At 39.9% G+C, this 21753-nt stretch overlaps 1 protein-coding gene and 1 long non-coding RNA gene across 3 annotated transcripts in view; both read left to right on the plus strand.

Annotated features, from left to right (window-relative positions):
• TRPM7 (transient receptor potential cation channel subfamily M member 7) overlaps positions 1 to 10665 on the plus strand; it is a 122565-nt gene extending 111900 nt beyond the window's left edge. For both annotated transcript variants that reach the window (XM_084640587.1, XM_084640588.1), the window contains exon 40: positions 9161 to 10665. In XM_084640587.1, coding sequence (XP_084496713.1) covers positions 9161 to 9291 — 131 coding nt within the window. In that variant the 3' untranslated portion in view covers positions 9292 to 10665. The remainder of the gene's footprint in view (positions 1 to 9160) is intronic.
• A 2325-nt stretch (positions 10666 to 12990) lies between these two features.
• LOC311527476 lies at positions 12991 to 17294 on the plus strand. Its single transcript, XR_014713349.1, has 4 exons — positions 12991 to 13192; positions 15431 to 15528; positions 15911 to 15987; positions 17023 to 17294. It is a non-coding gene; the product is annotated as an uncharacterized lncRNA (long non-coding RNA).
• Positions 17295 to 21753: the final 4459 nt, after the last annotated feature.

A 21753-nucleotide genomic window follows, 5' to 3' on the forward strand; every position in this document is an offset into this window, starting at 1 on the left:
GTTTTTTACTTGAGATTTTATTATGTGCTTTTTTACTACTGCCAGTTCTGATGGTAGTTTGGCAGCTTCTGTTAGTCTTTGAACTGCCTTTATATTATTAATTGGCTTGCCAGTTGTTATAAAATTTTTGCGTGACCACATGTCTATGTAGTTATGTACTACTCCGAATGCATATTTGCTGTCTGCGTATACAGTGAGCTTCTTGCCTTCCCCCACTCTCAAAGCTTCAGTAAGGGCTATTAGCTTCGCTTCTTGTGCTGACTTTGATCCTTCCATTTGACCTGACGCTATTACTGTCCCATTACTGAGTATCACTGCCCATTTGGTGTGTGGCACTCCATTTTTATACTTTCTTCATCTATTTACATATAGAATTATATTTGGATTCTTTAATGGCTCTTTTTTAACTTTCCCCAACACTCTTTTTTTAATAAGACATTTGTGTACCTTTTTTTTTTTTAAATGTTTAGACATTGAGCTACATTTATTTCTTTGTTTTTTACTATAGAGAAGTTGGGGTTTTGCAAGCACAGTGTTGATTCCCACTGACTCTTGCATGCATCTGTTACAGATTTTAGCCGTCCGGTATTAAGGAGATCAATAAGTGTATGGGGTGTACATAGCATTAATTTCTCCGTGAGAGTGTATGATTTACAAGCTTTTACCGCCCACGTAGCGCAATTCAGAGCTGCTACGCACTCTGGTAGTCCCTGGGATACAGGGGGTCTTAAGGTAGATAAGTATGCTACTGGATGCTGCTTATTTCCCTGAAGTTGTGTTAATACAGCTGAGTATTGAGTTTTGCTATAGCTGCAGTAAAGGTGGAATGGCTTTCCCATATTGGGTAAGCCCAGGCTGGGGGTGGAGGCTAAAGCCTGTTTTAATTTTATAAATGCCTCCTTTTGTTCTGTGCCCTATATTACTAACTCATTTGCAGGCTTTTCTTCTCTAGTGAGGCTTTGAATTGGTTCCATTATTTTTGAGTAGTTTGAAATATATGTTCTATAGAAATAGAGGAGTCCTAGCACCTTCCGGACTTCCTTAACTGGCTGTGGTTTTTTTAACTTTTGAATCGCTTGCTTTCTGTCTACTGTGAGTGCTTTTTCTCCCTGTGATATGTTATGCCCTAGATATAAAACCTGCTGCTGTTGCGATTGAGCTTTCTTCACGCTTAATTTAAATTTTGCCTTGTGAAGATATATAAACAGTTCATTTAGGGTTTTTAAATGGTCCTTTTCATTTGAACTGGCAATCAGCAAGTTATTTACATACTGCAATATTACAGTATCCCCTTCCAAAGGCACTTGTGCTATTACTTCTGCCATTGCCCTGTGGAAGATAGAGGGAGAATTATGGAACCCCTGGGGTACTTGGATCCAAGTGTACTGCTGGTCTCCCACTGTAAATGCAAATTTTTTCTGTCTCTCTTTTGCAAGGGGAATACTCTAAAATCCATTAGCTATATTCAGGACTGAGAATACTGAGTGTCCTGGTTTTAGCAAATTAAGGATGGTGGCAGGACTTGCCACAATTGGATGTGCCTTTGGAGTCACCCGGTTAAAGTGGGTGTAGGCTATAGTTAACCTTCAGGCCTGTCTGGTTTCCGGATGGGCCAAATTGGGGAGTTAGTTGTGGAGGTGGTTTTTTTAATTACCCCTTTAGATTCCAAATTAGTTACTATAATTTTAACTGCCTCTAAGGCTATCAGATATCCGGGCTTACTGCACGTGAAGCAGGTAGTGGTTCTGATTGCATGAACTGCTGTAATTTCCTTAGAGGGGGATGGTTGTTGCTACCTTCCTCTTTTTTCTGTTTTTTACTTCTGTGGCCCATTTCATTACTGCTGAGTATCTCTCCCACTGAGATGCCTAATGCCAGGACCGCTTGGTGGTCTGCAGACAGCCCTTCCTTTAGGATTTGGAGGAATACATTATGGTTTCGGGATGTTATATTCTCCAGACCTGAATAAGCTCGAAATGCATTCTATTTTTTTTAGCATAAGACATAGCAGACTCCCCCTTCTGCTGAACTAGTGATTGCAGAGCCCCTCAGTTAGTGGTCTGGGGTCCTAGAACAGCAGATAGTGCATTTCTGAATTCTGTTACCGTGCCTGACTCTGGGTTTGGAATTCCTGCTGGTTCTTTAGCCTGATAACCCCAACCCTGCTGGAGGGGATGATCTTCAGCCCAGTGCCCCATCTTCCATCTATTTTCTAAGTTGTTCCACACATCTCTGGGGCATTTACACTTGACCAGGATGTGAACATTCTTCCTATGGAGGCTGTGTATTTTAGCCAGGCCATCCAGCTTGTCCCAGAACTCAGTGTTCTTGTTATTTTGTTTTGAGTTTGCGTAAATCAGATAGTAATGCCTGTTTTTCCTGCGGGGTGAAAGGACAGTAGATTTCAGTTGTTTTTGTTCTGAGTCCACTTACTGGTTCACCCTCTGCATTAACATTTCTGAACCTCCTTAACAGCATTTTGATTGGAGCTCCCTGGGGCAATTAATTCTTGTGACTTCCCTTTATTGTCTCTGGGGGTGCCCAAATTCGGCCTTTCACACAAAGAAATGTATGGAGGGGGTTTTGATTCCTCCCCTTTGCCTTGTGCTGCTGAGTTTTTCTACAGATAGTTAATCAGTGGTGCCCTTGGCTGACAAGTGCCGGGAGTGGGCTCTCCCACTCCTGCTCTGGGCGTGTGTCCCAGGCATGGTGAATGGAAAAGATCCCAAAACAAAAGAACTACAATTTCCTGACAATTATATGGTTTAAAGCACAAGATTTTATTCTTTCGAGCATGATTCTTAGATTTTAAAGTTGCAATTTCTTTTTCTCTTAAGTTGAGTACATGTAATAACACTACTACTGCCTTGTCTGTTTTGTCACCTTTCTGATTATTTTACCAAGTAACCAGATTTGTCTCTGGTCCAGCTGCAGAGTAGTTTGTTTTTTTAGCTGCTGTCTGCTGAGTTTTGACATGTTTTTATTTTAAATACTCTTGAGGGCTGATTATTGCCTCTCCCTTTGATGCCATGGGCTTTTACTCACCCCAGCTGCTGACCTTGTTTTTGGGAACTTTCGTTTTCCCCTCTAAATGCCATAGTCTTAATCTCTACAGCCTGTCAGCCTTGATGGGGATTTACCTTTTCTCCTTTTTATGCTATGGCCTCAATCTCCACAGCCTTTTATGAGGATGTCTCCCCCCTCTTTTTAACTACCGTGCGGTCTTACGTTACACACAGCTGCCGGCCTTATTGGTTGGAGACTTTGTGCGATTCAAAAGCATGTACGTCACATGTTGGGGAGGGGGCACTCCCCTAGGACTTGCAATGTTATGTGCAATGAGGAAATGAGACCACAAGTTTGCACTGCCTACCGCTTGCGTACCCAGCCAGTCCTGGGCTTAACTCACGGCCAATCGCTTGCTGGTGGTTTATTCAAGTCCCCCGTAACACCCCTTAGTTTAAACTGTACATGACCCTCTTGCACTCGTCTTCCCTCCCAATTGGTACCCTTTTTTAACCCCTCTGCTTGGACTACACGTGTCTAGGTTCCTTCACACTTAAATATAAAAAGTGGAAACAAGATGTGTCTGAAAGGGGATGAGAGACTTCTATCCCTGGCCTAATGAGGTAGTAAAGTAAACCTACTCACCTCCTTCTTGGATTTCAGTCTTAGTTCCTCAATCACCTCACAAGCCTGTATCCCAGACGAGCCCCCAAACTGAAGGACATAAATCCACACCGTGTAGAGCTCAAGCACAGGAGTTTATTACATACAGTGTTGACGGAGTGTCACCTTGCTTATTAGGCTCAGAGACACTGTTAATCAATTGATTACAATGGAATATATGGATTTTCCATGGGCGGGGGAAAGGATGGGGTAGGCAGTTTCACACCCCCGGATAGGTTTAGCTGCAAGACATGATAGCACAGTAGCCAATGGTCAAAGATTACATAATGTCTCCGCCCATGGTCTTAAGTTGACAAATTAACATTTAGCATTTAATTAGTACTTTAATAAATGTATTAGTATAAAATATATATGTTGACTTTTGATTTGGGGTCCATAGGAATGAAGAAGCTCCTTTGATTGTCCAGCAGATACATATCTAGGGGTAAAAGCAAAGAAACAGTGACAGTACATGGCAATAAAGATTCTTTCAAGTTGCTTATTTGTGTTTTAAGGCAGGCATTGGTCCCTGGGAAAGGGAGGTGGGAGGAGGCCATATCTTATACTGACATGCTTGAACCTTTCATAAACTCAAGGTTGGATGTGTGGGAGGAACATCTCCCTACAGAAGAAACTAACACAACAGAAACAGGGCTTTTGTGTTCTGTTTGCAACTTTGAATAAGACACAATTATTGCCTCCAACATCTGGGATTTTGCTGAGCAGGCACATTTTAGCAAAAGCAAGGTTATCTTTGGTTATTCTGCTTTCTCTTAGCTAATCTCTATTTGCTAGGCCTCTGACCTCTTTACCAAACTCTGGACTTTGGGCCTGTACACAAATCCATATGCCAGGTTATTACATTAGCAATGGATTTTAACCCTTCACAGAGGAATGGTGAGACTCAGGAATCTTGGGTTCCATTTCAGGCTCTGGAGATGAATGTGTTCCTGTGGGCACCGATTCTCTTCTTCCCCTTCCTGCTCCAGCTTGGGTCATGTAAAAGGAAGTGTCTGGCAACCTAACAGCTAATTTCATGGCTATGATTTCATCACTGTGAAACAATTTTTTATTCCAACAAAATAAGTCTTCAAAGAACACAAGTAAATTTTAATCTGTCAAAATTTTCTATCAGTCTCAAACAATGTTAAATTCCTTAACTGTCTTGAAGTGGTGTTAACACCCCTTGCAACTTTCCAAGGGGAGGTGGGGGGGAGAAAAAAGAATGGGAATTCTCAATTATAAAGGGGACTGAAAAAATATAAATAATTTTTTCACAGTGGCCAAGGGCTTGAAAAGTTTGAGGGCAATCTAAAAAATAGAAAACTAGAGAACTAAACTGGAGAATTGAGGCAGAACAATTTCACACAAAAGGAAATAAACATAGGCTGCATCTACAGTACAGCACTTACAGTGGCACAATTGCACCGATGCAGCTGCGCCACTGTAGAGCTTTGTGATGGAGATGCTCTAAGCCGATGGGAGAGAGCTCTTAACCCCTGCCTCCACAAAAGGCAGTAGCTGTGTCAGCAAGAAGCTCTCCTGCTGACATAGCACTGTCTACACCAGCGCTTAAATTGGTATAGCTTACATCGCTCAAGGGTGTGGATTATTCACATCCCAGAGCAACATAAATTATAGCGAAGTAACCTGTAGCGTACACCAGCTAATACAAAACAAATTATTGGGAAAGGTGGTGGGGAGGTATAAAGGCAGGAAAAGTAGCATAAGATCAGCACAAAAACTTATGGCATGTTAAACCAGGTGGTGGAGTTATTTTAGTTCATAAGTATTCTATTTCTACAAAGATTCAGTTTGGAGTAGTAATAGTGGTATGGAGTCTTTCATGTCTCATTTGCCAGTTCAAATCCAGTCTAAGTTTGTAGTGACTGAAAGCTACCACTGCTTAATAGCAGTCTGATGATTTATGTAAAATGAGTTGGTGTTCCTTATCTAGTTTGTACTGAAGTGATGACCATATCACAAAAAAAGCCACATAATTGGAACTAATTTACTCCTTTTGTGAACTATCACAATAGACAGGTCTTGGATTGAATGGATATAGAATCTAAACTGTCCTCAGTTGTAGACATGGTCCTTCCATGTCAGGGTTGGTAAAGCAATGAAAGGAAGATTGCACTACTGCTGTCTGAATTGTATATCTTTTACAGGTAATTAGAAAACTTCAGTAACCGATAAATCTCAGTTCTGCCTTCTAGGTTTGTCCTGAAACTTTTAGTATCATACACTATAATTGGCAACAAAAGGAGTCAATTTCCATAGTAGAATGGCTGTGTTAATATTTTTAATTAAGTGGCACAAAACTTTGTTACTGCAGAGTTAAGGTTATCTGGCGATAGCTCGTGCACCCTTTTAGAACATGGAATTCAGCAAATTTAAAACTTGTGAAAACCAGGAAATACAGAGTTAAGGTACCCAAGCAACCTTAACTCTTCCTCCCTGGAGCTGGCAATAGTCACTGGGAATTAGCTACATGAACTCCATCTGCTTTCACTGTGTTAAATGTAGCTGGAATGGTGGAAGAGCTGTGATTGTCATCTGAGATGAACTGTGGTGTATGTGAGCCCCTCTCCCTGAGTTCTGTGTGTGAGATCAAAGGAAAAAGGTGCATGTGTACCTTGAGAGATCCAGTATGCCTCATTTCAGCACTGTGTTGCATAGGTTGTATCACTAGTAGGGCACAGGGGTGGTCTTGTTGTGGGGATTGTGAGGCCTTAGGTGGGAGATGAGCATGGTCTGAGGGTTTTATGAAGGATAAGTGAAAGTGTTAGATGGCATCATGTGCATAAGGGTGAAGAGGTAGTAAAAGGCTGAAGGAGTTGTAAAAATAAGTAAGGTGATGTTTTTACTGTGGCGCAGGCTAAGTGTATGAGTGTATCAGTACAGGACAAAGGCAGAATATGAGTATTTGTGCTGTGAATGTATTGGCCATTGCTCAAAGAAGACAGAATTAAGGTTACATGGTTGTGTATCTTAACTGTATTTCCTGGTTTTCACAACTTGAGTTTTGCTGAACTTGAGCTTCTGGAAGGGCACAAGCTATTGCCAGACAACTGTAATGCTGCATTAACAAAGGTTTTTTTGCCATTTAATTTCCTAGTTTTTTTAACAGAAAGATAAATGTTGATGGTAGGAGTTAATGGTCATTTAGTAATTTTCAATTACTCCTGTGAACAGGTAATAATATCTAGCTCTTACATAAGTCTTTGGTAGATCTCAAGGAGGGACACATCATTATTCCCCTTATAGAGATGCGGAAGCTGAGGTACAAAGCACTGATATGCCTTGGCCAGTCACCACTTGGCCAGTGGCAAAGCCAGCAATAGAGCTCCCAGTTCACTGCCTTTCTCGACTAGGTCACATGGTTGCTATGTGTTTCCTAAGTGTTCCCCCACTCCTCAGACACACACACACACACACACACACTTCACCCCACAGGTACACTTTGTCGTTTAAGTGGAATGGGAATTATACTCTTACTTTGAAAAGTTTGGAGCGTGTAGTTGTTTACAGAGCCAGTGAGAGAAATCTCAGACGTGGTCTATGTCTTCAGAATTTGATTGTTTTGTTACTTGGTGATTACAGTAACTTTAAGCATGTGAGAGAAAACTGGTGTCTCCCCACCCACCATTTCCAGCTCACTCTCTCCTTCCTGTCCCATTAAACCATTAAAATTTTTTTGTGCCAAGTGTGCACAAAAAAAGTTGGTAGAATCTGTGAATTGTAAGAAAACCCGGGGGGGGTTGCGGGGGGGTCAGGGGAGGCGGGATCTCAGGAACATCTTGTGCAAATGTCCCCAAATTGGGATCACTATAAGGCACAGCAAATTTCAAGACCATCAGGATGTGCATGTGGATTTTGGAACACTTAGAAAAAAAAATTTAAACAGAAAAATCTTCTCAATCTTAACAGTAGCAGAACTAGTGCTCCACTGTAATATTGTATAAAATAAATAATCAGCAGCGGCTTTGCAATATGCAGATATCCAGCACAGGATAATCCTGAAGGCATAGACAGAGAGGTCTGAAATGGCCCAATCATATCCATGTGATGGTCTCAGATGAATGAGAACACTCTTTGGAGGTGCATATAACCTAAAACAATAGCTCTGAGACAGATGAGCTAATCCATTCATGTCAGTGAATGTTCCCATTCCTCCTCCCCAGTTCTGAAGAGTTTGTGATATGTATCTTACATACCCATTCTCAATTCCTCACCTTAGTCTCAGCAGTGTGTTCCAGGTTAATGGGCTGAGCATGATTGTTCAAAGCTTTCCACCAGTGGGGCAGAGCTTCCTGTGGCTTACATGGGGGGAGGGGTCAGGCAGGGCAATAGGCTCATACCCCTAGATCTTAGTTCACATGAGGGGGACAGGGAGAGGGGCTCAGACAGTCACCCAGAAGAACAAACCCCAGAACCTGGCTCTCACTCAGAGGGGAGGAGTAGGGCTCAGATACCTACCCAAGAGGCATGGCCTCCCATATTCCAGCTCCCATGATGCGGGGCATGAAGAGGGGTTCAGAGTGCACATAGTGGGATTGGGGGGCAGATCTTGGCACAATCGCAGAAGGGAAGAATGTGGTTCTGACATGTGTCACTGCCCCTATTCTCCCCCTATCACTTACCCCCATGTTCCTTTCCTAGTGTCTTTGCCCCTGTGAGCCCCACAACCCTTTCACCTTTCCTACCACCCATTTCCTGTAATCACCTTTCCCATAAACCCCCTTCCCCTCAATGCAGCCCCAAGCCCCTCTAACCCCTATTTCCTCCAACTCCTCTACCCCCTAATGTGCCTCTTCCATGCTAGCAAGCATTATTTTGTGTACAAAAATACTTTGATTTCATTTCCCCAAAAGAATAATAAAACCTTGACAGGAAGATTTTAGCAATATTCCCTCCAACCTTTTCCAGATTTCTGTTGAAGGTGTTTGAGACTCTGGTGTGATGATTTCAGCCCTGGTTGATCTCTATCTGTGTGCAAAAATTTGTTGCCAAAACATGTCAATTTTAATAAGCAGTTTTCTTCTCTAGGGATGGCATCAGATGGTCCCAAATTTGGGTCACTAACAGCATCCCACCACAGCATGAGGCATTCCAAATGTCAGGAAAATCCAAGCAACCATGCGGATTTTAGAGCACTTGGAAGAGTCAAGCTAGAAACAGAAAAGTTGCTCTTAACCTTAATGATAGCTAGTGCTCTGTTATAATGCAGTGGGTTCAGAAAAGAACGAAAGTGAAAGGTTCTGAAAATGACTTTAAAACTGAGTTTCCTTAATGTAGCCTAAACAGTTAACAAACCATTTTAAACTCTCTTTTTTACACTGGGGGCATGGCAGGAGATGTTTGTTATATAAGCATACATAGATCTTTAAATGTGTTTTAAAGATTTTAATGGCCCTTTGATTTTACCAAACCAAGAAATATTAAGATTCATTTTGTTGTTGTTTTGTCTTTTCTTTTGTCAATGTAGATCTGAAGAGAAATGACTATACGCCTGACAAAATTATATTTCCTCAGGATGATTCTCCCGAATTGACAATTCAGCCTGGAAGCTGCACCAAAGAATCAGAATCAACTAGTTCTATTCACCTGATGCTGTAATGACATGAGCAAACACTGGCTTTACACAGTGTCACTAAGTTGTAGATTATCTGTCTTCCATAAAATCAGATGAAAGAGAGATCAAAACAAAGAACCAAGCATTATAAGTGGAATTTTGATGTCTGGTCCATAATCTAAGGACCTAACAACTTGTGGTAACCATTTACAGAGATGAGCTGGCAGCTGATTATTTTAAGGGTTGAATGACAAGTATTTATGAAATGTTTTTAAAGGATCTTTTTAGGACAAGGTATTTTTAGTTTTGCTTTTGTCCAATGGAGGTTCGTCTAATCCTGTGGTGCAATAGGCTCTTGACTAAAAGGACTTTTTTTTTTATGTTTTAAGGCAAAGTGTCTGTTTGGCAGCTGGTTTACTGTCAGCCAGCTAGAGAAAAGGGAGACTGCATCCTCCTTCATTGTCAGGTTTCCCTGGGCATTATCAGAAGTGACCCATCTCATTAGATGCCATGTATTTTCATCTGGCCTTTGGAAGGGAACGGATCCAAAGGATCTGTGTATATCGTGCCAGTATGCTGAGGTTGAAGTCAGAAATGGATCTATTCCAATAAAGAGTTTGTTTCCTGAATCAGGATTCAGCTTCATAGGTGTGAAGCCAGTTTGTATGGAATAGAGCCTTAATTGTGTAATGAAATTTCTTGTTTTTATACATTTCAGTTTTATCAAGTCACTGTCCAATAGTAACAAATAAAGCCAGGATAGACTGGTATAATTACATCATATAGTAGAAAAGAGTACATACTCGTCCAAACAAGAAGTTGTCTTGTTTAAAAAAAGAAAAAGAAAAAAAAGAAACAAGTCGGGGAAGTGCTTTTTCTTGTAATGACTGCTTCTGAAGTTATGCCTTCCAAAAATCTCATAAAACCAGTATATCAAATCAGAATGTACACATGAACTTTTAAATGTATTTAAAATTGTATAGAAACATCTTTAATGTTATGTTGTTTGTGGTACTTATTTAAAAAAAGACTAGGGTTGGATTAGCATTATGTAAAGTACGGGAGATTGCAATGCAACTTTATGCCAATAAAATGTAATTTAACTGTCCCAAATCTTGTTGAGTATTCAACAAGAAAAACCTGTTGTCCAACTGAAGTTTCATGCTGCGATTTTTATTTTGTTTGTTACATAGGTACTAATTTGTAATTTTTAATTGAAGGGCAATATAAAGCTCTATAAATTTTTTTTATTCCGTAGTGTATCTTATAGATACAAACCTAAGGCACGAACACAATAGCTGTTTAAATCGTGTTTTATGTTGATGGGGGAAAGGTAAAGTGTATTAAAGATGTAATACTGTATACATTTTGTATATCATTAAATCTTTAAATCTAAAATAAATTTATTCTTGTTTACAGACTTCTGCTGTCCTTATCTGAAAGGGATGTCTTAAGGTTTCTTGGGGCGAATATGAGTTTATGCAGGAACATAGAAATTGCCGTATTAGATCAGGCGAGTGATCAATCTAGTCAGATATCCTTGTTCAAAGGTGGCTAATGCCAGAAGCTTGAGGAAAATGTAAAAACTCCCCTATTGGACAACTATGTAATAACTTGAATAATGAATAAACATGAGCATAAAAATTTTAAGCTAATTAAAATGTTTATTTAGCATTAGAAACACATTGCTTAATTAGAGTTATATGTATATAAAATTATGGGGTAGCCTGAGCAGTAGGTATGGTTGCAGTTCTGTCTTTATTGCTGTTAAGTAAACTGGAAGACAAGTTTTAATATGTAAATCTGGTCTTTCAACTTTAATTCCTGTATCATTATATTTTAGCCAAGCAAAACTAACATTTAATGAACCAGATAAGGATGTGTTCAGAGGGAGTGTCTACCACAGGCAGTTTTTCAGGGATATCAAGGGCCTGGAAGGACATATAATAGAAGCAAGATTATAAAAATATTTCAGTTACTACAGGAAAAAAATGTAATAGAACTCTGGGTGAGTGTGGGTATGTGTGTCCATATGTACACACACAAAATTTGCAGGCTAGGAGAGTTAGACACAAACATTTGACAATATGGAGTTTTTATTCATACCAACTCAACTAGTGTTTTGCCTGTGAATTTATTTTTTGAAACCCATTTTTGAACTTTTGAAATCTTGATGTGTGACAGTAGAGAGCCACTCCACTATGGAGCAGAGAATGCGTTAGGACCAGTACTCCTGCAAAGCTTGCAAGTTATGTGCAGGACTTGGAATTCCCTGCAGGAGTTTGAGTATTGAGCTGTGGGTGAGTCTAACCCCATGTACATTGCCATCTCGAGAACACATTTGTTTCATAAGATTTATAGGTTTCCTAGTGCCAGATAAAATATAAAATAATTCTGGACAGGGCCATCCCTGGGCCAGGGACAACCCCCCCATCCTCCAGCCCAGTCTCCATCCCCATTCCACTCCTGTCCCACCCCTGCTGCCAGCACCAGGTTACCCACTAACCCCCCAGGCCCTTTGGACCCCGAAGTGTGGAGCCCCCCCAAAGCATGGTTGTCCTGGTCCTTCCTATGGACAGGACGGCTCTGATTCCAGAATTAAGAAAAGAAAATCACAATCTCAAAAATAGTCCTTAAGGCGCTAATTCTCCTCGAGATCAACAACAACAAAAATTAAAAGCAAACAGTTTCCCAAGCTGTTTGAGATGTGGTGAAAAAAGAGCAGGACTTTTTCAAAAGTGAATAGCCCTTAATTTTCAATACTCTTAAGTGCCAAATGCATTGTCCCACTAACCTCAAATTATCTAACATAATTCTCTCTGTTGGAACATGCATGATATTCCATGCTAATTGGTTTGGTTTCAGCTAAATTTAGAGGGGGCAGGGATCAAGATCATAACTGACCAGGTTTAAATTTAAGTGTGTAAAGATTGCTCTTTTTTTCCATGACTGAGCATAAGAATCAGCAAAGTATATTCAACATCCTTTCCCTATCCCCAAAAACAGATTCATAATTCACCGTAGTTGGTGCCTTTACCTCAGGTTTCAGACCTCTGGTTTAAACTATCCACTGCATACTTTAAAATATCAGATAGGAGAAATAGGTACAATACTGAAAGTCCATATTTTCAACAAGTTTCTACATTTTTGAAAATAAAAGATTAAAATCTATTCCAATTCAGGAGAATTGTTCTGAACCATCTGAAAACAAATGGCAATTAACTGATTTTAGTATGTTCTTAAACTATTGTTAAAAGATATGTATTAAAATTTTCCCTTTTCCTTTATAATGAAAATATGGAACTCTGAATTGATCGTCATTCTGAAGGAGCATTTGTTGTTGACTTTACACAATTAAAGAAATATTTTCCCAAGAAGATATTCTTTAGCTGACACATTCAGCTAGATTTTCCAATATTTTTCATTGTTTATTTTTTTTAAAAAGCATTCTGATGGACTCGTGTGCATAATATGTGATCATAAAATGACTAAGCATTTTCTTTGCTGTTGACTCAACTTCCTGTAAAATAAAATGCAATCTCACTTCCTCAGCCATCAATATCCCTTTCATCCAGAACCTTTTAATGTTATTAATTTGTTAATTTAAAATAAAACAATCAGTCAAATGCAACAGAAGGTATTAAGGACTGTTCCCTTGCGGTATTTAGGTGCTGACGTATGTCAGAGCTAAACAATCTAACTGCACTGTCACGAAAGTACATAAAAGGTGAGTCCACCCAGAGGGCTGGTTCCCTAGCTACCGATGATCAGCCATGTGACCTGGGAGAGGAGCGGCACTTGTTTTTCAGCCTGTGACTGCACTTTTCCACAGCTACCCAAGTTTTTTCTGGTTGTTTCTAAATCAATACCACACAATTTATAACGGCAAGAGGAAAAAGAGATTTTAACAGAAAGCATGGGAGTAACAGTGCATGTTGAATACTGGTAAGAGTTCACTTAGATTTTTAAAATGTATTGTACTAATGACACTTCTGGAGAGGCTTCTGGATATTATGCAACTATTTCTCTTTTTATAGTTAATATTTGTTCCTTTTTATGAGTGTTTTGTGTGGAAAATTAAGTCAGTTTCGGCATAGAGGTGGACTTGCTGCACCCATGCTTTGCGGTCTGCCCAGATCTGCCTATTGATCAGATCTGGGCCTTAGTTTGAATTTCACAAAATAAGGTTAAACATATAACGTTAATTTATATGCTGGTTATAATACATTTTAGTATCTCAGATTAGTACCAGCCAATGAGAATTTTGATCTATCAATATATATATTAACTATATTTTTTAAAAAATATATAATTTGCAGGAGTTCATTGAGAAGAATGTAAAATAGACTTCTGCTAGTTTGTACAAGGAACAAAATCATATTTTAAAGTTTTTAATCTACAGTAACTTTCAGTATAACTCTTAATTTCTGCTTCCTCCCTATGCCTTGTTTTTACGGCTGCTATGAGTCATTGTCCGAATATAGTATGAATAACAGTGTATTTGACTTTATATAAAAGGGCTATAATTTTTTTGTGGAATGCAGAAGCTGAATAAAACATGTCACTTCGTGCATATCTCCAGAATTGCACTATAATGTTGCATGCTTAGTTGATGTAAATTTACGTGATGTCAGCGTGGGCTGGAGGAATAAACACAGGAATGGGAGTCAGGAAATCCTGAGTTAAAATCCCACTCTGCCCCTGACTGCCAAATCACTTCACTACTTTCCCTCAGTTTCCCTATTTGTAATGTGGAAGTTATAGTACTTAACTATCTCAGCAGAAGTGTTCTGAAGATGAATCAGAGTTGGTAGGTACATCACTTGTTAACAGATCTGCTAATGCTAATTATTATATTTAAGGTGTATCCTACATGGTTTAAAAATAACACCTTCCCTTTTCCATTTCTCTTCCCTCTGCCCATTTTGTGTATTGTCCTTGTTCTGTCTGTCTCATCTTATTCCTGCCTGTGTAACTCTTCTGCATGTCTTGTCCGGGAGAGGTTCTTGAGAACCTCAGAAATAGACTGCCCTACACTGCATTTTGTGTGGCAATTACAAAATGACCATAAGCAATGTAGTTTTGGGCTCTCCTAATATCCTGCCCAAGAAGTTGCAGTAGGAGCAACATCATTGCTATATTCAGATCTCTGCCTCTGTTAGACTAGAATCACAAAAATTTAGAAAACTTAAGCCAGCAATAAGAAAAGGAGTACTTGTGGCACCTTAGAGACTAACCAATTTATTTGAGCATGAGCTTTCGTGAGCTACAGCTCACTTGAGCTGTAGCTCACGAAAGCTCATGCTCAAATAAATTGGTTAGTCTCTAAGGTGCCACAAGTACTCCTTTTCTTTTTACGAATACAGACTAACACGGCTGTTACTCTGAAACCTGTCATTAAGCCAGCAATGACTCTTGAATTGGAGTAGGCAATCAGAAAACTTCTTAAACTGGTCACCACAAAAGAAGGCTCATAATGCAAATTCCAGAAGACCAGTTTGGAAACATATCTAAGATTTCCTCCTTTTATGAACCAGTCTTTGTTTCCAAGAAACTTGGTGAATGTGTTTAAAATACAAATTGCCATAACACAGTAGGGTTTTTAAACACATGTTAATTAGCTTATTTTAAAACCACACCTTTTTCCATAGTGAAGAAAATAATTTACATCCACACTCTTTAAAAATAAAACTTAATCCTACCGGAGGGTAATTTATACGTACTGTAGTTTTAAGAAATATCTGAGAGAGGCTGTATTAATGGGCAAGTTAATACATATCAGCTTGCAACAATAAAGGAACCTTAACCTGCAGGTTACTGATAAACTTATAGGTTTATAATCACCAGTCTGTGGTAACAGAAGTGTCTCCCTGGAGAAATACAGCACTAGAAATTCCCAAATCAGTTTAGTAGTGTTGCTGTTTAGTAGCACAGCAACATTGCTGATCCTTGTGTGTGACTGACCATAGATGATGATCTTACTGTAAGAAAAGACTTGGGTAAAATCCTGGCCCCATTGAAGTTGATGCAAATTTTGCCACTGGCTTCAGGGCCAGGATTTCAGTTTGTACATTTACACTAGAAATTCCAGTAAAACTATGTATCCTTAATCCATAATTGCCAACCTAAAGCTAATTAGTGATTTATAGATGCTAAACCTTTTTTGGCTCTTTGGTTTTATAGTGGAGGATGAGGGTACACAGCCCGTTATCAGGAGCTTGCCAAGAAAATCAAGGAGCAGGTTCCTGATGCGGAGATTTCAGGCGAAGTGGGAAGGAAAGGTAAGATATTGCAATAATACACAGGTTTTATTAATAGTACCAAGTGCTACTAAGTCTTGTAGAAAATGTATAAGCACTATCGTCAATTGGAGTTTCAGTTAAACTGTATATTAATCATAGGGAAGTCCTGATCTTGCCTTTTGCTGTTTATGACAGAATGCTGCATCTTCATTAGTGAGTTAACATGTAAGATATGCTGATGGTCACATGGAAAATGTGTTAGCAGTATAAAAGACGGGGTCCAACCCAGATTCACATGCAAAAGCTGATTTTCCCAAAAACTTTGGGCAGGGAGGTGGGGTTTCAACTGAGGTAGACCATTATTAATTAGAAATGGGCCCAACAAATGTTAGAATAGCTCCTGAAAATCTCTCTCTTGCAGGAAGCTTTGAAGTGAAGATAAATGGCAAGCTGATATTTTCTAAGATCGAAACCTCTGGCTTTCCTTTTTCAGAAGATGTAAGTTCTGATTGTTGGTGTTCGACTGCGTACTACAGTCTCAGATAGCAAATGTGCCTGTGCATCACCCCACAGAAAGGCAGCAGCTTGACTGACCCAGTGCCAAAAAAAAATATGGTCGCAGATAAAGGGCCCAGATTGTGGGTGGAAGCTAGAAAGGTTAGTCATATTCCTGCATGCATGGGTGTCAGCAGCCCTTAGCCAATGGCAGCCCACCCTTTTTAGGAGGGTTACCATTGGTAAATTCCAGTGCTTTTGACACGCACTGGGTTACCATGCAGACACAAACCTTTTCCTGTTCCACACCCCTGTTGCAGCTGAGCAGCCAATCTCCTCAAACCAGATGTTGCAGGCTGCTTTCCCGTCCCTTGCAGCAGAGTACTCTCCTTCCTCCTGGCAGCATTTGGTGGCTACTTCTTCACCTCCCACTATAGTGCACAGCCTCCTTCCCAGTGTCAGCGACACCATGTGCTCTTCTCACTGCCATCCCCACCTTTACTAGTAGCATTCCGCTTAGCAGCTAGCTCCCATTGTCTCCTGGCCAATCACGATAAGTAATTATTTTTATTATGCATACATCACAAAATGCCGTATACACCTTAGTCCCAGGCTGAAGAGAAAAGGATGTTTTATAAGGTGAGATTTAAAAAATGGTGCTGCTGTTTGGCACTCGATGCATTAAGCTGTCAAAGCTGTGTGCTGTTACACTGAACCAGAAACGCCTTCAAGAGGATTTCCTCACAGTGAGGGGAGAGGAGGCCAAGATTAGGACAGCTAATTGCATAGGCAGGTGGATTAAATAGTAACGGTGGGGAAAGTCCCTGGAATCCAAATGGAGAGTAGTGTTTTAGAATATTCACAGATATCTTAATTCCAAAGGAACTTCAGTAAATCGAGCCGGGGCTAGTCTTAATTTCTGGGACTCGAGGCAGTTCATTAACCCCTTCCTGCCTGACAATGTGGGGGCTGCCCACCCCAACACTAAAACTATAGCAGTTTGGGTTCTGATGTATTACTGTCTTGGTTTGATTTTAGATCGTGGAAGCAGTCAAAAAAATTAAGGCTGGAGGAAGCTGTGAGAAGATCATCAGGAACAAAAAAATTTGCATCCTTCAGTAGAAGGAACCACGGAATTTAAACCACTAGAAATGGCACCTGGATTCCAAATTGGGAATAGATTCTTTTAATGACTGTTTTTGTCAAAAAGATGATAAAAATCAGGAAAAAAACCAAGAAACTATTCCCTGGGATGCAGAGCTCAAGTGTGTCTTACTGAACTACAATAAAGAGAAATGAGTTCTTTGCAATTTAATTTCCACCTGTGGTTTTTTCCCTTAACTTTTGTTTACCCTAATTTCTGCTTGAACTCCTATATTATGTATAGCATTCCTATACTATGCATTGCTATCAGAAGATTAATGTTGTTTTATTTCAGTGGTCTTAATTTGCAAGGAAATTAAAGGGATAATCCCAAATAATGGGAGAAACAGACAAACTCAACTGTGATTGCCACTGAGAGTGGATGGCTCCATCATAGATTCCCTGATCACTGAGACGCTCCATGGCTGTGCTTAACTTAAATCAAAGCACTGCAGACAATTAGAGAACCTTATGCTAGAGCAGTCAGATTTGTTAGCTATATAATGAAGCCTTCGCTCTAGTATGTATGTTTGCACAGAAAGGAATGCATGTTCAAGGAGTTCAAAGCTATTGTGCAACAGGTTTTTCCATTTACAGATATGGGAAGTCTCTTTCTTTAATTTTTTTTATTTTATAATCTCTCTTCCTGAAGTGAAGTCCAATGTTGGTTTTTTACAAGTTGATACGTCAGTAGTTGCAGACCTAAATGAAATTGAGTCTCCTTTCCAGAAGCAGAGCCAGCAAGTGGGACATTAAGGTAGAAGAGTCAATTAGGGACTCAGGTGCCTCTTGATTCTTAAAATTATTCACATCAGGGTCATCAGATACAACAAGCAACTGGAGAACTGCATATTTTAGTCTATTTAATTTTAAAAAACAACAATTCTTCTGATTTGTTTAGAACTGGTGACAGAACTATTCAAAATATTTACATATGGCATAATTGTAGAAAATACATTTTCTAGGAATGCTTAGTAAGAAATCCACAAAATGCTGTTAAAAAGAGCCACCTTTTACTCTACATAGCCAAGGCATGAGCACACTCCAGGAAGCTGAACCAGAATTCTGTGGCAGGTCTTCTGGATTCTGCAGCATTCTGGTGTGGCAGACTCAGAATTATGTAGCAGCTCCAGATTTTAGAAAGTGCTTTTAAAGTAGTTAAATGTGAAGGTGAATAATACAGTAGGATCAGTAGCTCCTATTTATCCTGATATTAAATTCAGTTTAGTTTTACACGCTCCTCACCCCCCTTTCTTATTTCAGTATCATGTAGACTTATATCCTGACAATTCAGATTTGCATCATGTAAGACACTGAGGGCAAGCTGTATTTTTTGGCAACTGGGAAGGGACATGTTGGAGTTTTGGCATTTGGAGAGGCAGTTTGGAATTGTTTAATAAGCATATTAGGTGGATGTTCTTGCTAAAATGAAGACTGATCAGCAGACATATAGCTAAGTGTTAATACATAAATTGTCGTCATTGCATTAACCCATTTTGAGGAATGAGGAAATTCACACCTCTTGGAGCTATTGCTTCCAGCTGTTTGCAGGCTCAGGAAAACAGCATCTGCCTCAGTTACACTTTATTCATTTTTCAATATTTTCTTCACGACCATGAGGGCTGAAACTTTTTTTTTAACTAAAACCTTAGATTCTGAAACACAGGACTGTGGCTGGCAGTGAAATTTGTGGCAAATTGTGCTAGTCACAGAATCCTGGAACAGATGGGGCTTTGCATATTACTTAAGGGAAAGCCTGACATCTTGTAGTTTAGTAAGGGACATTGAAATGAATATATAGTTTCTACTTATCTAGTGTCAGGAGCAGCAGCAATGGATACTGCCATAGATCTTTACAAACTAAGCTCCTGAATGAGCACTGGGTGTCCAGGGCATTATATTCCCACTCTTTTAATAAATTTCCCAGCCCAGTCAATTTGCAGAGCACAGATACACTCCCTTCTAGCTTATCCTGTACAAACCTGATACTAACTAGCAAAATTCTTCTTTATTCTGAGGCGTTCTTGATTCTGATATCTTATGGAGTTGCTCTCCCCTGACTGACTGCTCTTGAGTTGTCTAGCAGTAGGGCATTGAGTCATCTGAAGCATCACTCCTCTGGTTCCCCAGAACAACTGCTGTATACCCTGTGCCATTGAGTTGACACTTAAAGGAAGTGCAGTTCAAGTGCACCGGTAAATGTGTTCCTGAAAAGTCCCTTGTCATTACAGTGACCTCTTTCATGCAGTGTGATGTGACTTTCATATTAGGTACAGTTTTCCTCCATTTGCTTAAAAATATAGAAATCACTGGGTGATGAAGCAGGAAATGTAACTCTACACCACCATCAAACTGACTAATAAAAACCCAGTCTTGCGCAATTCAGGAAACCTGCTCTAGTGAGAGGAGAGCAAAACCAAAGTAGACAGAATTTCTTTTTAGCAAAGAATATCCTTACATAAATAGCTACTAGAAACTGTACTCAGACTTCTGGCTACAAAGATTAATGGTTTTTAGGCTGTTACAGAAACAGCAAATCCTGGCACTTTTAAACCATATCTCCAAGTTAATGTAAAGAATCAATCCTTATGGTACATTCTCTGTGTTCAAACAAATTGCAATGTTTGTTTTACCAATCCAACATAAGGCGTCCTTTTTCACATGTGGTTGTGACAAGGGCCTAGCACATTTTTTCACACTTCAAAATAATTATTCTCAGGTCAGATCATTAGGAATATCTTCCATTGCTGCTTTTGTGTTTGAAACAGAACAAAAACAGCAGCAACAACAACAAAAAACTTACCAGTGCTCTGAAGGGATCTGTGATTTATTTGGGGGTAAATAGACCCATTGTTAGGGGCAGTTTTCAGATTTGTTAAGGTTTTTGTAGGCACAGCTACATAACCCAGTGAAGTGATGGCTTTCATATCATTCTTTGTGGGGGGCGCTTGTGCAGTTTGATCACACAACAGCACAATTCCCAGTAAAATGAAACAGACGGGAGGTTCACTACATGAAAGATTTTTAAGCTGTTGGAATTCAACTACCAGATCTTTACTTTGACTTCTTTCCTTGAATCTGACATCACATTATGAGTGTCCTTTAGGTTCAATCCTGACCCTACCTGCCAGCAGCTGAGAAGTGACTCTCCTTATAACTTCATTATTTATCTTCCACTTGGTAACTTCTTTCTATGTAGTGTTCTTGGGTTGTCCAGAACGGTAGGTCACCTTGTTACCCTTCTGCCTAAGCGAGCGAGAGATTTGCTGCAGCTAGACTGGGTGTCGGCTTCCAATAAACTCCTCAGGACTCTGCCAGGTCTTTCCTTGCCTTGCAGGGAACTCTTGGTGCACCTACTTCCCAAAACCTCTTGAAAAACCATTCCTCTGCAGCATCCAGCCCCTGTCACTGGATGCCCACAGAATACAGAGTCCGCTGTCTCAAAGAGACAGAAGAGAAACCAGTCTGCTGGCTCAGCAAAGGATGCCCACCTTGCTTTAGTATAACAGCACTGAGTGGAATTTATAATAAACCAAAGAGAAGTTTATTAATAAAGACAGAGATTTAAGTGATACTAAGCAGAGATCATAGAAACTGGTAACAAATCAAACAAAAGAATAACACGCTTCTAAGAACTTACATGTAGCCTTAGCAGGCTCCAAGCTTTGTCGAAGCAGTTTTCTCACCTCTACAGTCCCTTTTTCAGCCTCACCAACCCTCATAGCTGGGGAGCCATCATTCATAGATGCAAAGAACGCTGGCCTTTTTGTTCCCTAAGTGATGGGGAACGAGATGCCCTTTTTCTTCTCTTTATATTCCCCAAAAGTCTTCATCTCAAGAGTCAGGTTGACCTACTGGCGTTCAGACTCCTCCAGTGAGCATCCGTACACTCCATCCATACATCACACGATGATGATATTGACTGTATGTCACCAGCTTTTATTTGATACGACACATGACAGGTTTACAGATCAATATGATGACAGTCGTGTGTTAGGTGTAGTAAGTGTGTCAGGCCTGCTAGGAGTTCACAGAACAGTAAGATCTGAAACATTCATTAACCTGGGAGGTAATGTGTCCGATCCTTTGGGATTGGTAGAGCCTTTTCTTTTATATAGTGAAATAAGATTTCCAGAAATTTTCATCGTATTTGACACGGGTACCTGGATGGAGGCTTGAGGCAGGATCACTTTAAGGGAACTGTTGTTTGGACTTCCGAGTAACCAGTAAGGTAATAAAGAAGCTGTTTTATTCTGACTTGGTAAATCTAAGTATTGGAACAACCACCAGCTTTTGGGGATTTGGCTGCCCCATTCTTTGCAGTTCACCCTAATTGAGTGACCGTAGCTGGCCCACACTAGGATCCCGGTCACGGGGTATGAAAGGTGGAGCATCCCTGCCCTACTTTTGTTTCATACACCTATCATGTTTTATCTGATACCTAGACTGTAAGCTGTCTGGGCAGTCAGTGTCTTTCTTTTGTTGTTGCGATGGGACCCTGAGCCTTGACTGGGGTTATGTGCTACTGAAATATAAAAAAAATAAGAAGGAAATGTCTTGTCTTGGCTATTTGTGCCAGATCAGTTTTTTCTGCATCAGATAACGCCTGCAAAAGACACCTGAGGA

This window comes from Lepidochelys olivacea (genome assembly GCF_965140295.1).
Source record: "Lepidochelys olivacea isolate rLepOli2 genome assembly, chromosome: 10".
NCBI lineage: Eukaryota > Metazoa > Chordata > Testudines > Cheloniidae > Lepidochelys > Lepidochelys olivacea.